This window comes from Mauremys mutica, chromosome 2 (genome assembly GCF_020497125.1).
Source record: "Mauremys mutica isolate MM-2020 ecotype Southern chromosome 2, ASM2049712v1, whole genome shotgun sequence".
Lineage (NCBI taxonomy): Eukaryota > Metazoa > Chordata > Testudines > Geoemydidae > Mauremys > Mauremys mutica.
The window spans coordinates 210,541,421-210,559,306 of NC_059073.1; the positions used below are offsets into that span (position 1 = coordinate 210,541,421).

General features: G+C 45.4%; 1 protein-coding gene across 3 annotated transcripts in view; it reads right to left on the reverse strand.

The window, feature by feature from the left end:
* The window catches only part of FBXL2 (F-box and leucine rich repeat protein 2), a 140,723-nt gene that overhangs the window by 107,884 nt on the left and 14,953 nt on the right, over positions 1 to 17,886 (reverse strand). For all 3 annotated transcript variants that reach the window (XM_045005243.1, XM_045005241.1, XM_045005242.1), the window contains exon 2: positions 747 to 808. In XM_045005243.1, the coding sequence (XP_044861178.1) occupies positions 747 to 808 (62 nt within the window). The remainder of the gene's footprint in view (positions 1 to 746; positions 809 to 17,886) is intronic.

Sequence of the window (17,886 nt, forward strand, 5' to 3'; positions counted from 1 at the left end):
CCCACTTTGAGCCTGTCCAGAAGAGACAACAACACTCCAGCAAGTCTAAGGCTGGCTGAATTAACATGAATAAAATCTCAGTTTGCTTGTTTTCTCTTTTCCTTCCCGGTCTGCTTGAACTATACGTAGCACAGAGCAACAACAAAACAGTTACAGGGGATGTCTCATTAAAATAACTTTTTGAAAGCTTTCGTCTTTTCATTTATTTTTATTAACAAAAGAGATTTCATAACAAAAAGCCCAAACAGCCACTGGAATAATTGCATTAAGGACAGAATGCTATTTCCATAGTGTGTGAAGGTAATATGTGTGACAGGGAAAAGTTTTTAGTCTATTCAATATGCAGTTAACAAACAATATCTGCACCTATTTTAGATCCCCCAAAGTTTTTAGTTTTTTGTTTTTTTAAAGAATCCTATATCAACCAAAGCTTTCTAAATATAGTCTCTTACTGCTTTATCTCATAATAAGACCAGATTACTAATGCATAAATTGGCACTTAATTGTATAATGTTATACCATACTTTAAAATAGATTTCAGGAGCAAAGCTATGTATTTTGCTACATTCTCCATTAAGAATAAAATGTAAGTTCAAGAACTGTCAAAAAATAAAATCAGATAAACTATTTATTTTGAATCATAGACTTATGTAAGAAAGAAGAGTATATTTCATTTCACTAAGCCATACAAATCTAAGCATCACATTCAAATTGTAACTCTTAATGCATAAGTTAACTAGAATTACCTTAGCAGAAGTTCTTTGGGTAACTTTTTGTTAATGGGGGCTTCATCACTGTTTGAGAAAACCTGAAAAAAGAAACGAAGTACATTATGAAAAAAAACACTAGTTCATTAGGACAAGAAGAAAATTCATGCATTGTCTCTTCTTTTCTTTTTTTTAAACTCAACAAATCCTGCAAGTTTAGGCAACAGCACTATACCTAGTATCTAACAGCCTCCTTTTGAAACCCATAATTTAGGCTAAGATTTTGTCATGGTTATTTTTAGTAAAAGTCACGGACAATAAACAAAAATTCATGGAAGTCCATGACCTGTCCCTGACTTTTACTAAAAATAAGTGTGACAAAATGGGCGTGGAAGGGAGTCCAACACTCATGGCTGCTGTGGCTCTGGGGAGCAGTGGAGTCTCCGCCCCCGGCTGACAGCTCCAGCCCTGTTGCCTCAGGGCTGACGCAGAGAATGTCACAGAGGTCTCTGGAAGTCACAGACTCCATGTCTTACGTGACCTCTATTACATAACCTTAGCCTTACCTATAAGACACACACACTCCCCCACTACTGGGCCTGAATAAGGCTGCTACGTCTTCTGATTCCATCATGGATTGTTACCCAGATCTCTGAGACCTAGCTAGATAATGCTGCCAGCCCAATTTTGGCACACACAGGCCAGGTGTGCATTGCATGATCCACCCCTCTTACAAAAATGAAGAGTATGATTTTTTTCTGTTCTTGCTTCCAATGTGTACTGGGGAAAACAGCAGACGCAAGTTTATTTAAGCATCCATTCCATTTCCCGTGTCTCTGGAGAAAGACTCTGTGGGTGTATACAACCTAAAATGTCACATGAAAGATTTCCAGTTCTGAGATGCTGTTGGAGTTACTATGAATTACTGTCCTTTCAGATATCAGACTGCACATTGATTACGATTCCAGTGGGCCAGCCCCTGCTTCCCAGGAAATGATGGACTCTAGATTTTATTCTCAGGGCTCAGATCAATTCCTGCAGGGCTGACCATACACTCACCCTCATCTTTGATTATTTCTAACCATCAGGTCACTGCTGTTGGGTGGCTATTTTCAGCTCCTTGCACTGAAACACTATAAACCTCAAATATCAGTGCCTGAGCTGGTTTACTGCTTCAGAAGCATAGAGATTACATATACATATATCAGTGCCATTTTTTAGTCGCTAATGTGGTAAGTAGCCCTTAACACACAATCATGTACTAATTTGTACTACAGCAGCATTTAGAAGAACCAAACAAGATTGAGACCCTATTAGGCTAGGTGTAGTTCAAACAAATAGTAAGAAATAATCCTTGCACCAAAGAACTTAATATAGACAGACAGTCAAAGGGTAAGAGAAAGGAAGTATTATTCCTGTTTTACAGATGGGGAACTGAAGCACAGAGAAAACCTGTGGGCAGATCTGAGAACTGAACCCAGATCCCCTGATTTACAGTCTGGGGCCTTAACTACACCACCATCTCATAATTGTATATGTGCAAAATTCTTCCAGAAGAACTGTAACACCAAAGGAGAATGAGGCTGAAAGAATGACACTTCTTGTTATGTAGGATAGCACTACCAATTTACATATATGTGCCACTGTTTTATTGTATGCAAACACTGACATTTACCCTTTAACTAATAATTCCCCACATGTCCATTAATATGGGCATACACTTGTTATGAGAATGCAGCATGGCACTTAAGTAAATAAGGCATCAGAATAATAATACATATTTAAAGCAGTTACAACACATGCTCAGTACTTCAGCGATTTTTAATTCTCTATCACTTTCTGTATCAAAAAGCCATGTCATTATTAAAGACATACTACAAATTTGGGGAACTAAGCAATTCCTCTATTAGATCTTAAACATCTAAAACTGCATTCAAATTACATTTCTGGCAACACTGCAAGGAAAAAATACTTATGAGATGGATTTTTTTTTTAATTTACAGCTGGACTGACAAATTGTCTATCACATTTCAGCCCAATGTGATCTGATATGGCGAACAAATTAATCTTCAGGAATCCTGGTTTATAATGGGAAAAATGTTCAACTTTTAGTATTGCACATAAGAAAGTTAACCTCCATGAGTTAATTACACATGAAGTATTCACTTATCTAGTACATCTGTTAATGAAAAGTAAGTCATACCTCAGTCATTCTGTTACAAAGTTTTCTTTACATAATATGTACTAAGTATTCTTGTGTGCCTCGGCTGCAAATGTCATATATAGTATTGTTTTTGTGGATTAAGAATATGTAGCCGAATGAAAATAGACACTTAAAGTGCTCTTTTACTCTGAAAAATATATTTAAAAATCTACAAACATGGTATTATGCAGGGCTCCACATTTGCATCTCAAGGACACCAAGATAAAATCTGCTCACTTTACAAGCAAAAACAACTTTTTAAAACCTCAAGTTCCCGATATCCAAAAGTCAAGTTATGGTCTCTTGCTCATCCATGGACCAGTAATCCTACCCCAACTAATACGTACTACAGGTGTAGTCATGGGACAAGTGAGGTAAAATTCTTTAACTAGAATTTAACTTTCTGATGTGAAAGCATGAAAAGAAAAGGATTTTGCTTCTGTAAACATGTCCTGCAAACATATTAAAATCAAATTAAGTTAAAGCAGCTATTTTCTTACTGAAATAAACAAACACAGTATATATGCATGATTGCATCTGTTCCAAGTCAGAAATAATCTGTTAAAATATTAAAAATGGAAACTATACCCAAGAAAGAAAATGAGCCAGAGTAATATGATACTTATCTGTGTTGTTCCTTACCAAACTGTGCCCTCCATTGCATTTTCTCCTCTGTAAACTCCACCCCCGCCAACCACCATGTGTTCAATGAATAAACAGCCTTTTCTCCTCAATCCATTAGGTTTTATTATGCACACAAACACACAGAGACAGCAAAGAAGAGTAAGATAACCTGGGGCAAAAGGGCTGATAACACTGAGGGAGGGGGAGGACAAGGAAAGCTTGCTTACAGATGCACTGCAATAACAAAGGTGTGGGAATGGGCACCTTCTGGTCCTTGTACCCTCCCCTGGTATTGGGTGCAAGGGATACCAAACTCCCCACCCTCCCCCGGCCTCACAGAACCTTTGTGGGAGGAGGATGTAGAACTGGGTGATGATGGCAGCAGGTCCAGCATAGGCTGCATCTATGCTGGACCTTTAGCATCCAGCAGCTGCCTTTCTCGAACTTCAACCAGATGCCTCAAAATATCTGATTGCTCCTTCATAATCCGCAGAATCTCTTCCTGCGTGGCACACACTTGTTCCCTGCATGCTGTCCTGTCCATGTCCAGGTTATCGGATAGTGTAATCCTCCATGCTCCGAGCTCCATCTTGTCATTCTCAAAGGCGTGCACATTAACTCATTGAACATGTCCTCCCGAATCTTTTCTTCCCGCCTTCTAATCTCAGAAAGTCTCTGTCCCATTGGTGGAGGATGAATCAACCAACAAGGTTTCAGCTGCAAGGAATGCAAAGCACAAGGGTAGCACTGACAGTGCATACACTGTTTCTGGTGCACAGTTAATTTTTTTAATTAAAAAAACACCCCTCAGTACACTTCTCTGCAAGCCACAGCATAATCACAATCACTGGCTATTGCAAGAGTCAGTTTGCTGCTCTAGCCATGATGAGTAAGGCCACAAGGCATGGGCGAGAGGTCTCTGCTGCTGCTTTTGTGAAGACATCCTTGGGCTCACAGGTTGGAACTTGAGAAAAGCCCCCTTTTCCCTGGATGGTGCTTGAGGACAGGCACCAGTGTAAAGCCCCCCAAACTGTTTTTCACAAAAGAGACACTGGGTTCGGGGAGGGAGGGAGACAAACAGGAAGCCGCTACCACCACCTGTTTTTTGTTTGTTTGTTTGTTTGTTTGTTTTCCTTCAATGCTGCTTGCAATATATGGTGATCCCTTCCAACCACAACCACAGCATATTTGGGAAAGTGTGGTTTTGTGACCCAGATTTCACCAAACAGGGGGCAGTTTACTTGTTGAATTGTTTGCAGTTTAAGTGCTAGCACTGAAGACTTCCCCCATTTCCCCTAGGTGACTATATCCGATATCACTCTCCTGAGGGTAACACAGGTGGCAAGGGAGCAGATGTTGCAAGCATCTGAGTACAGATCTGGTCCTTATGCTGGAATGCTGTGTGCCGCAATGATGCCAGCAAAGTTAATACTGGAGTGGCGCGAGAAAGCGTCCTACCATGGTGGATGAAATAAGGCAGCCCTTCCCAGAAACCTTCTGCAAAGGACTGCAGAGTACCTTCATAAAAACTTCCTAGAGATCTCCATGGAGGATTCTGGGGCCATCCCCGTGCACATAAACAGTCTTTTTTGGAGAGCACCCTCTGCGTAGCTGGAGTGCCAACAACACCTACTACACCTACTTTTTAGTTCAGATTAAACACAAAAAATAATAGCATGTAACCCTTCAGTTTGATTGGAAATGTGTACTCACCAGAGGTGCCTTCCCTAGCATCACGCTCTGCTGCCAACTGCTCCTGTGAAGTGATGGGCTCCAGGGTTAAAAACTGTTCTTGGCTGTCGAGGAGAATCGATCCTCCGCCTGCCTGCCTCACATTCTCCTCCTCCTCTTCCTTGTCAACAATGTCTTCATTGGGAGGTATCCAGAGCATTTTGGGGTAGTGGTAAGGTCACTGCCAAGAATCGCATGCAGCTCCTCATAAAAGCAGCATGTCAGCAGGGCAGAACCAGAATGACTGTTCACCTCCGTTGTCTTCTGATACGCTTGCCAAAGCTCCTTTATTTTCACGCGGCACTGCTGCATGTCCCTAGTGTAGCCCTTCTCCCCCATGCCCAATGCAATCTTGGCATAGATGTCAGCATTTCTTCTGCTGTATCGGAGCTCTCCCTGCACAGACTCTTTTCCCCACACAGCAATAAGATCCACTACCTCCTGTGTACTCCGTGCTGTAGCGTGTTTGCGGCCTTGAGTCTCCACAATTAGCTGTGCTGGCTAGCTCTCTGCACTGATCAAACAGGAAATTAAAATTCAAAAGTTCCTGGGTCTTTAACAGGGGAGCGGTATTTCCTGTGTACCTGGCTGACATGCAGTGCAGTTGAAAGTGCTCTCCAGAGCAGTCACAGTGGAGCACTGTGGGACACCTCCTGGAGGCCAATTCATTCGAATTACACACCACAGTGTTTACACTATCCCCATGTCGACCCATGGGTGTCGAATCAAGCGCTACACCTCTCGCAAAGGTGGCATACAAAAGTCAACTTTCAGGCCACTTAGGTCAGCGGAAAGGACTCAGTGTAGACACATACATTATCAGATCGCTTTAACGAGGCTTATGTTGACCTAAGTTTGTAGTATAGACCAGGCCTTTGATTCAGATTAGTTGCCTTGTAAACCATAAACATTTAGTCAGCCAGATTTACAAATATCTCCTTTTTAGTACCCTCTACTGTTATGACAATATTTGATATTTTTTATGGCATCAGTATTATTGTTTAAATCAGATGTTCAGATACTCTGGTAATGAATATGGTATAAATAGCTAACAGTAACCACTATTATCTATTGCCACCAGAGCTCAAGATAGCTCTTTCTTCAGTTCTACTCAATATGCATACCACTCAGATTCTCAAATTAATTTAGAACATGTAAAACACCCACAATAATCCAGACCAGATGTCCCCCCCCCCAGACCCTCTGTTCCAGTATAGCAGAAAGAAGGTTATTGTACTTATAATACCAGATTATCCAAATGTATTGGGAGGAGGAGGCAATCAGAAACTACTGATAATCAGAATGTCAGATAAATTTAAACATTCTGTGGGGAGAGGGTGCGAGTGGGGCCCACACCTGGCATCTGGCGGAGGTGGGGATGCAAGTGTCTAGGTTGGGGGCGCTCCATAACTGGGCTCTGAGGGGTGGCACAGGGTACATGAGAGTGCCTGGACTCGGAGAGACCACAGGTAGGCTATGATGGGGACAGGGTGCGTGCCAGTGAACGGCTGGGGGGGCCCCATGGCTGGGTTCTTGGGGATATGGGGTGCGCGCAAGTGTCTGGACTAGGGGGCGCCCAGCAGCTGAGCTCTGTGGGGAGGGGGAGGGGTGTCTGGCCCCCCTACTGGGCTCTCTATTCCTGGAGGAATTATTTTGTGTCAGTACTGTTACAGACATAGTTGCTGAGAGATATTTTGAAATAAATTACCAAAATAATTGAAACTGGTGTGATTATAGTGTTATTTTGACAAATAAAATATGCAGAATTTTAAAATATTGTGCGCATAATATTTTGGCGCAGAATTCCCCCAGTAGTATATGTATCCATCTTTGCAGACATGAGCTGCTGCAGGTACACACCAAACTGTGGACATTGAGGGATAACTGAATCTTCACAAATATGCTAAGAGAGTTCGTTGGGAGAAGACACTTCCTCCTCTGCTCTTGGGGGAGGGAGGAGAGGAAGGTTGGCACAGTGGAAAGTTATCGAAACACAGAAGGCTAGGTGTTGGAAGGAAGTTTGGGCAGGAGGAAGGGAAGGAAGAGCATGCACATACAGCCAAAGTGAGAGGAGGTGAGCTGGGGGAGAAGACTCCATGTTTCAACACACAACCCATGCTCTGCAGCAGAAAAACCTGAACAACCCAGAGGATCCAGCCTCCATCTCAAAGAATGCTCTGGAGTGGTGTGAAAACAGGCAGGGAAGTGTGTATACGGTTTATTATTTTATATGGACCTGTGTATATCTCGGTCTATTAAAGAGCAATAATGTGTTAGACTCTGGACAAAGAATATGTGTGTGTTATATGCTTTACACTTACCACAGGCCTCCTGAGAGTGTTAAAAGTTAACCTAGAACATTCACACCTTTGGGTGGAGTTCTGGGAGAGGGTGTATTTAGTTACAAGGGAGTCAGGCTAGGCAACGAGACGGTTGGTTCCAGCACTCAGGAGCAGGTGCTTTAACAAAGTAATCTTGGTGCAGAGAAGGAAGAACTACTAGATACAGCAGTCATCTTAGGGTATGGCTACACCTGCAAGTTGCAGCGCTGGTGGAGGCTTTCCAGCGCTGCAATTAGTAAGTGGCCACACCTGCAGGGCACTTCCAGCGCTGCAACTCCCTGGCTGCAGCGCTGGCCGTACACCTCACTCAGCATGGGGAATAAGGATTGCAGCGCTGGTGCTGCAGTGCTGGTCATCAAGTATGGCCACACACCAGCGCTGTTATTGGCCTCCAGGGTATAAGGGTGTATCCCAGAATGCTTTTAACTAAATTACTCCCTTTGTTTTGTTATGCAGCCTCTCTTTGTTTTGTTGTGAACCTCCGGAGCTCCGTTGCCGGAGCTGCTCTACCGGAGCTGCTTATCAGCTCCTGTTTGCTGTGATCAATCTGTGAACAATCAAATGAGATCCTCTTCCCTGCGTGATTCACAGGGGTTGAGTGTTTGCATTTTGCTTGACCAGCAGCGAGAAAAGGAGTCATTCACAGGGGTTGAGTGTTTGCTTTGCTTGAGAGAAACGTGGGGAGGGGGCAGAGGGGGGAAAGAGAGTATGTTGGATGCAGGCTGTTTGCAGTTAACAGTAAGGGGGTGGGAAAATTTTCTGATTTTGCACAGTGTCAGTTCCAAAAATCCACTCTCTCTTTCCCCCCCCGGTCCCTGTCACACTGCCCCACACCCCCCTCTTTTGAAAAGCACGTTGCTGCCACTTGAATGCTGGGATAGTTGCCCATAATTCATCACTCCCAACAGCGCTGCAAATGCTGCAAATGTGGCCACACTGCAGCGCTGGTAGCTGTGAGTGTGGCCACACACCAGCGCTGGCCCTGCACAGCTGGACGACCAGCGCTGCAACTACCAGCGCTGCAGATTTGTAAGTGTAGCCATACCCTTAACTTGCTCTAGATATCTAATATACTTTCACAGAGTTGTTTAAACAGCACCATAATTCATTTAAACTGCAAAGAAGGGCTTATTTAGCACTTTAGCCTTTTACACATTGATATAAACTAAAGAGGCATGAAACAATCATACTGAAAGTTATATAAATTTTTCAACGTTACTGTGTTAACTTTTCAGGAGAGAGCTGTGAGTAATTAGGTAACTTATTCAAAAGCAGTCTAGGTAAATAAATAACCAATATTTAGTACTATTTGACCACTGGGTGGCAAGAGGGGAGGACTCCTGCCTCATAGTGAGAAAGCAGGACAATCAGCAAGTTATCTTAAGTGCCTATACACAAATGGAAGAAGCCTGGGAAACTAGCAGAGAGATCTGGAAGTCCTGGCACAGTCGTGGAATTATGATGTGATTGGAATAACAGAGACTTAGTGGGATAACTCACATGACTGTCATAGATGGATATAAACTGTTCAGGAAGGACAGGCAGGGCAGAAAAGTTGGGAGAGTTGCATTGTATGTAAGAGAGCAGTATGACCGCTCAGAGTTCCAGTATGAAACTGCAGAAAAACCTGAAAGTCTCTGGATTAAGGTTAGAAGTGTGAGCAACAAGGGTGATGTCGTGATAGGAGTCTGCTATAGACCATCAGACCAGGGGGATGAGGTGGACAAGGCTTTCTTCAGGCAACTAACAGAAGTTACTAGATCACAGGCCCTGGTTCTCATGGGGGACTTCAATCACCCTGATATCTGCTGGGAGAGCAATACAACAGTGTACAGACAATCCAGGAAGATTTTGGAAAGTGCAGGGGACAATTTCCTGGTGCAAGTGCTGGAGAACCAACTAGGGGCAGAGCTCTTCTTGACCTGCTGCTCACAAACCCGGGAAGAATGCAAAAGTGGATGGGAACCTGCGAGGCAGTGACCATGAGATGGTCGAGTTCAGGATCCTGACACAAGGAAGAAAGGAGAGCAGCAGAATCCAGACACTGGACTTCAGAAAAGCAGACTCTGACTCCCTCAAGGAACTGATGGGCAGGATCCCCTGGGAGAATAACATGAAGGGGAAAAGAGTCCAGGAGAGCTGGCTGTATTTTAAAGAATCCTTATTGAGGTTGCAGGAACAAACCATCCCGATGTGTAGAAAGAATAGTAAATATGGCAGGCGACCAGCTTGGCTTAACAGTGAACTCCAGAAGCTTACAAAAAGTGGAAGCTTGGACAAATGACCAGGGAGGAGTATAAAAATATTGCTCAGGCATGCAGGAGTAAAATCAGGAAGGCCAAATCACACTTGGAGTTGCAGCTGGTAAGGGATGTTAAGAGTAACAAAAAGGGTTTCTACAGGTATGTTAGCAACAAGGAGGAGGTCAGGAAAAGTGTGGGCCCCTTACTGAATGGGGGAGGCAAACTAGTGACAGAGGATGTGGAAAAAGCTAATGTACTAAATGCTTTTTTTGCCTCTCTCTTCATAAACAAGGTCAGCTCCCAGACTACTGCACTGGGCAGCACAGTATGGGGAGGATATAACCAACCCTCTCTGGAGAAAGAAGTGGTTCAGGACTATTTAGAAAAGCTGGACAAGCACAAGTCCATAGGGCTGGATGCACTGCATCCAAGGGCGCTAAAGGAGTTGGCGAATGTGATTGCAGAGCTATTGGCCATTATGTTTGAAAACTCATGGAGATCGGTGGAGGTCCTGGATGACTGGAAAAAGGTTAATGTAGTGCCCATCTTTGAAAAAGGGGAAAAGGAGGATCTGGGGAACAGACCAGTCAGCCTCACCTCAGTCCCTGGAAAAATCATGGAGCAGGTCCTCAAGGAATCAATTTTGAAGCACTTCAAGGAGAGGAAAGTGATCAGGAACAGTCAGCATGGATTCACCAAGGGCAAGTCATGCCTGACTAACCTAATTGCCTTCTATGATGAGATGACTGGCTCTGTGGATGAGGGGAAGGCAGTGGACGTGCTATTCCTTGACTTTTGATATGGTCTCCCACAGTATTCTTGTCAGCAAGTTAAAGAAGTGTGGGCTGGATGAATAGACTATCAGGTGGATAGAAAGCTGGCTAGATCATCGAGCTCAACAGGTAGTAACCAATGGTTCCATGTCTAGTTGGCAGCCGGTATCAAACGGAGTGTCCCAAGGGTCGGTCCTGGGACCGGTTTTGTTCAATATCTTCATTAATGATCTGGAGGATGGCATGGATTTCACCCTCAGCAAGTTTTCAGATGACACTAAACTGGGAGGAGTGGTAGATATGTTGGAGGGTAGGGACAGGATACAGAGGGACTAGACAAATAGAGGATTGGGTCAAAAAAAATCTGATGAGGTTCAACAAGGACAAGTGCAGAGTCCTGCACTTAGGACGGAAGAATCCCATGCACTGCTACAGGCTGGGGACCAATTGGATAAACAGCAGTTCTGCAAAAAAGGACCTGGGGATTACAGTGGATGAGAAGTTGGATATGAGTCAACAGCGTGCCCTTGTTGCCAAGGAGGCTAACAGCATTTTGGGCTGTATAAGTAGGAACATTGCCAGCAGATCGAGGGACATGATCACTCCCCTATATTCAGCATTGGTGAGGCCTCATCTGGAGTACTGTGTCCAGTTTTTGGGCCCTGCACTACAAGAAGGTTATGGAAAAATTGGAAAGAGTCCAGCGCAGAGCAACAAAAATGATTAGGGGGCTGGAGCACATGATTTATGAGGATAAGCTGAGGGAACAGGGATTATTTAGTCTGCAGAAGAGAAATAGAATGAAGGGGGATTTGATAGCTACTTTCAACTACCTGAAAGGGGGTTCCAAAGAGGATGGATCTAGACTGTTCTCAGTGGTACCAGATGACAGAACGAGGAGTAATAGTCTCAAGTTGCAGTGGGGGAGGTTTAGGTTGGATATTAGGAAAAACTTTTTCATTAGGAGGGATGAGGGGTGCAAGCACTGGAATGAGTTACCTAGGGACATGGTGGAATCTCTTTCCTTAGAGGTTTTTAAGGTCAGGCTTGACAAAGCCCTGGCTGGATGATTTAGTTGGGGATTGGTCCTGCTTTGAATAGGGGGTTGGACTAGATGACCTCCTGAGGTCCCTTCCAACCCTGATATTCTATGATTCTGTGTGTTTTAGTTGTGGAGGCTTAGTCCTGTTCCTAGTACTACAGAATCCACATCAGTACTGTGTTACCAATATTTAAACAGGAGGCTCTCAAAAAAATTTCCTGTAACCTATAAATGTACTCTCTCTCATAACCAAGGAGGGAGGCAAAATAATTGGGCAAATGTTTAATATAGGATGTAGCATACTGGATCAGACCAGTGGTCCATCTCGTCCAGTATCCTGTCTCCAGAGACCAGCATAACTCTGCAATAGGCATATGTGAAATAATCTGTCCCCACACAAAGATTTCAACCTGATGTCTAATAATTAGGGATTTGTTTAAGCCCTGAAGCACAAGTTTTAAAGTTATTGTCATTATTTATAATTATCATAGTTTCAGGGTTAAGTGCATCTTTGACATACACACCCCAGGTCTTCCTTGAGGGCACCCAATTCCTTGGGGGCAGAGACCTATTTCTTTCCCCTTTCAGACCAGGGGTTTAGGCTTGCAATCCTTCTGCACTTCAATATGAGTTTGAAACTGACCTGGTATCAGCACCTGTGATTATCTTTTTCTCCTAGGGCTAGCATAGTGTACACCAATTACTAACCAGTCTTCAAAGCATATTATATTCTTAGGGCAAAAGCATTACAAAGAAAACATATCTAAAAACCTACATGCATGCTGAAAGATTACCAGAGGTCATCTCCAACTCCAATGTAGACCTCTGGTAGATATTAGTCTTTCAAACCCCAAAACTGGGTTTGCCCCCTTGATTACAAGTTCATATCAGTGTTTAGATCAGGAACCAGATACCAGCTAGACAGTTCAGTTATACCAGGGGTCTCAAATATGCGGCCCACAGGCCGGCCCACCAAGCTCCCTGCATGCCCCCCACCCTCAGTTACTTCCTGTTGCCGCCAAACTCCCCTCACCCCCGCCCCCCCCGAGTTATTTTATATGGCAGCTAAGCTCCCCGCGCGCTGCTCCCCAATGTTTGGGGCCGAGTCTCTCCCCCGGCCACACCTGCCACCCCCACGCACCTCCCCCAAGTGTCCCCCAGCCTCACTTGCGGCCCCCTGACCGCCCGGAGCCTGCAGCTCATGCTGACTCCACTCTGCTCTGCTGGCTTCCAGCATCACCTGCTGCCACAGGGTGCTAGTGCCCCCCCTCCACTAGGGCCAGGGCAGGCTGCCTTAGTCCTGACCCTCTCCAATGCCCCAAACCCCTCATCCCCAGCCCCACAGCCCTCACCCCTGCACCCCCTCCTATCCCCAAACTCCATCCCAAAGCCTGCACCCCCACCCCCTGCCCAGCCTGGAGCCTGCACCCAGCACCCAAACTCCATCCCAGAGTCTGCACCCCAGACCCCCCTCCTCCACCCAAACTCCCTCCCAGAGCCTTAGGCAGGTGGGGGCGGAGTTTGGGGGAGGGCAGGTTCTGGGCACCACCAACATTTCTACAAACCTGCCACCCCTGGAAGAGGCAGAGCAGGAGTGGAGTGGTGGTGCAGCCCAGTGCAGTGTGGGGGCTTTACTGAGTGTATATATTTTATTAAAGCCGCTTGGAAATGACTTCGTTGAAAAAAAGAACACTCATGGAAGAAAAGAGAGTTTTTCAAGGCAAATGGGAGAATTTATATTTTTTCACAGAGGTAAAAGATAACATTCAATGCCTTATTTGTCAGCAAACTATTGCTGTTCCCAAGGAATGTAACGTGCGTCGCCACTATGACATGATGCACCGTGAAAAATATGATGCATTCACTGGAAAAATCAGAGAGAAAAAAGTTCAGCAACATAAAGCAGCATTTGCCAAGCAAAGAAATTTCTTTCCGGGGATTAACAGGTCTAGCGAAGATTCAGTAAGAGCAAGTTTTGTGATAAGCGAAATGATAGCAAAATCATCGCAACCTTTTACAGAAGGCTTACTCGTAAAAGAATGTCTTATGAAGGCCAGCAAAATTTTATGTCCTGATAGGAAGAAAGTTTTTTGAAGGCATAAGCTTGTCTGCCAATATAGTTGCCTGCAGGATACCGGATTTAGCTGATAATGTGCAAAAACAATTGATTCAAATGGCAAAAGACTTTGAAGCATTTTCAATTGCTCTTGATGATAGTATAGATGTATCAGATACCGCACAACGTGCTGTGTTCATTAGAGGTGTGGACTGCAATTTGAATATAACTGAAGAATTGCTAGACTTAATGCCACTGAAGGGTACCACAACAGGACATGACTTATTTCAAGGACTGGAAGAGTGCATTGAAAAAGCCACGCTGCCATGGAACAAACTCGTATCTTTGGCTACGGATCGCATGCCATCAATGTGCTCTGAAAACGCTGGTGTGGTTGGATTATTGAAGACCAAACTGAACAGCCTCAATATACCAGGAATTAGCTTCACCAGTATACACTGTATTTTGCATCAAGAAGCCCCGTGTAGTAAAAGTCTACAAATAAAGGAAGTTATGGATGTAGTTGTTAAAACTGTTAATTTTATACATGCACGAGGGCTGAATCGACAGTTCACTTCTTTTCTAGCAAGTATGGACAGTGAATATAGGGAACTTCTGTATCATACTCAAGTTAGATGGCTGAGTCGTAGAAATGTTTTGAAGCTTTTTTTGCACTTAGAGAGGAGATTGATTCCTTCATGAAAATGAAAAACAAGGAGGTTCCACAGCTTGCTGATTCCACTTTTATCTGCAACCTTGCTTTTCTAACAGATGTAACTAATCATCTGAATGCACTGAACTTGAAACTTCAGGGTAGAAAACATGTGATAACACAGATGTATGACAGTGTTAAGTCATTCAAAGTAAAGCTTACTTTATGGGGGAAACAGCTGACTGCTGGCAATTTGGTTCATTTCTCGACTGAATTCCTTAGGAAAAGTTGAACCCAAATCCTTGAAAGAATATGCAGAGATCATTTCTAACTTACACAAACAGTTTGATGTGCGGTTTAAAGATTTCAAGGCACTTGAACCACACGTAACTTTAGCGCCCTCGTAGCCAAGATGGAGTCTGCTCTGCAGGCAGCTCTGGCCAAGAGACAGCGCGCACAGGAATGCAGCAGGAGAAATCCCTTCCACCCCAGGGGCACCTGTTCCAAACCCCCCAGAGTGAGCACACACACCCACAGGAAAAGTACAATGGATATAACAAAGGGAGATATTTATTTACAGAGGGCTGGGAGGAGAAAAACAACAAGGGGAAATATAGGGGGAGCAGTAAAACAGGGCTGCATTCAAACCAAGGCCCCACGGACCCAGTGGTAGCACAGTCTGACAGGGCAGACACTAAGCAATGTGTCTGCACACAGAGTTCAGGAGGCCTGAGCAAAGTTCCAGTCCGGTGGTGAGTCTTGGGTGCTCCTGGTCGTCTTCGGCGCCAGTGAACTCTCCCCAGCAAACCCCTCCGGTGCCTCTTCTGCCGCTCTCTGCAAAGCCACACAGAGCGGCCACCTCCCCACTTAACTATCTAGCAGCCTCCCTCCTTATTCCCAGTGCAGAGTCACAAGCCCCAGTACTCACAGCCCCAGGCAGCTCCGGGCAGCCGTGATACTGGGTCCAGCTCCGGCCTGTCCTTCTCGGGCGATTCCCCCCGGCACAGGACTTCTCCTGGCTCCTGTCCTGGGCTGTCCCCGATCAGGCTTGTCCTCCTCAGGCCTCCAGCAGGTTCTCTCTGCTTCCTTCTCCAGGGCCAGCCATGCTGCTTCTCCTCTCTCTCCCTCCAGCTCCAGCCCTGCCCCCTGGAGTTTCCCTCTTTTTTCTTACTCTCCCCCTCCCCCTTGGGAAAAAGATTTAAAGGGGCCATGCTCTCTAGACCCCAAAGGGCTTACACACATTTTAAACTTTTTTCCACACCATTTGCTGTTGAAATTGACTATGATGCAGAAGAAATGCAGATGGAGTTAGTGGAGCTTCAGTGTGACACCGTTTTGAAGCAGAAGTATACAGCTGGAATTCCAGAATTCTACAGGTTTCTTTCACAAGAAAGATCTCCCATGTTATTCTGATTCTACAAGGATAATGGCAATGTTTGGAAGTACATATATATGTGAACAGTTTTTCTCTTCCATGAAGATTAACAAATCTGTGTTAAGGTCAAGGCTCATTGATGAACATTTGAAAGCAACACTGATATTGGTTTCATCTCAAGATATCAAACCTAATACTGATGCTCTGGTTGATGCAAAACGCTGCCAGCTAAGTGGCTAAAAATGAAATGATTGTCAAAATTAGCACTGACTTTTCACATTACAGTTAAAGAAGTTAATAAAAAAGTTAATAAATTGACTTTTAATAGCATACTATATTTTACTATACTATACTACTATATTACTCTTCTTTTTTTTTCTGCCTACCTCCAGGCGCTTCCCACCGCCAAGCAGCTGTTGGTGGCGCTTAGCACTTTCCAAGAGGGACAGGGGAGGAGCGGGGACCAGCACCACCGGCAAGGCCCAAGGGCTGGAAGATGGCTGGATCACCCCCAAAGCCAGCATGTTACTGACCTCTCTTTCCAGGTCCTGAGCAGTTTTCCCTGTGACTCAGAAGAGGGAGCATCTTATAGGCGGGTGTGATCCGGTCTCCACCTGGTGGACAGTCAGATTAGTGCATCCAGACTGGTTGGAAAACAGCTGTCGGTGCAGATGCAGCACCCCTCTGATCTCAGATCAGACAGGGGAATTGTTTCCTGGGAGGAGCCAGGGAATAGATCTACTAAAGGGTCATCTCCCTGCTTCTCCCAATGTCCACACACAGCCAGCAGCACATTTCCCGTTATAGTATGGCTTCATCATATTGACATGGTACACCCGGCGGTGGTGTGCCCGGTTAGACAGCTCCACCACATAGTTTCTCTCATTTAGCTGCTTGACAACCTTGAAAGGCGCTTCCCAGGCGGCCTGTAGTTTATTTTTCCTCACAGGGATGAGAACCATCACCTGATCCCCAGTGGTGTAGGCACAGGTCCACACTGTGCAGTCATACCAGACCTTCTGCTTCCTCTGGGCTCTGGCCAGATTCTCCCTGGCCAGGCCCATGAGCTCAGCAAGTCTTTCTCGGAAGGTCAGGACATACTCCACCACTGATTCTCTATCAGGAGTGGCCTTCCCCTCCCATTCGTCTCTCATCAGGTCTAGGGGCCCCCATACCCTCTTGCCATATAATAGTTCGAAAGGCGAAAACCGGGTAGACTCCTGGGGCACTTCCCTATATGTGAACAGCAGGTGAGGTAAGTACTTGTCCCAATCCTGCGGGTGCTGGTCCATAAAGGTTTTCAGCATAATCTTTAACATTCTGTTGAACCTCTCCACCAGCCCATGGGACTGGGGGTGGTATGCTGAGGCCCAGTTGTGCTGGACCACACATTTCTCCCACAAGCACCAGAGCAGGGCCGACATGAAGTTGGACCTTGGTCTGTCAAGACTTCCTTGGGAAACCACTTGGCTGAAAATGGTTAGCAGCACATCTGCCATGGTGTCTGCTTCAATGGAAGATAAGGGCACTGCCTTGGGGTAGCGGGTGGCAAAATCTACTACCACCAGAATGTATTTTGTCCCTGACCAGGTCGTCTTGCTGAGAGGTCCTACTATGTCCATGGCCACCTTCTGGAAAGGCTCCTCTATGATGGGCAAAGGTCTCAAAGCCGCTTTCCCCTTGTCCCGAGCCTTCCCCATCCACTGACAGGGGTCACAGGATCGGCAATACTGTTGGACAGTAGTAAAGACCCCAGGCCAGTAAAAGTTCTGTAGCAGCCTCTGCCTGGTGCGCCAGATCCCCTGCGAAAGGGAGGTCATGGGCCAGGTACAGTAGCTTGCGGTGATACTTCTGGGGGACTACCAGCTGCCTCCTGCTCCTCCATGACTCCATTTCCCTTGGGGGAGCCCATTCTCAGTACAGGAACCTCTTCTCCCACAGGAACCTCTCCTGGCAACCTCTCCCCATGGTCTGTGCCTCCTTGAGGTTGGCCAGGCCCCTTAGCTTCCACAAGGAGGGATCTTTCTGCAACTCAGCAGCAAGGGAAGGAATGGGGACCTGCTCCCTCTCGCCAGCTGGGTCTGAGGCCGCAGCCCCTCTGAGCCGTGTCCCTGGGCACTCCCTCCCCTCCGGGATGG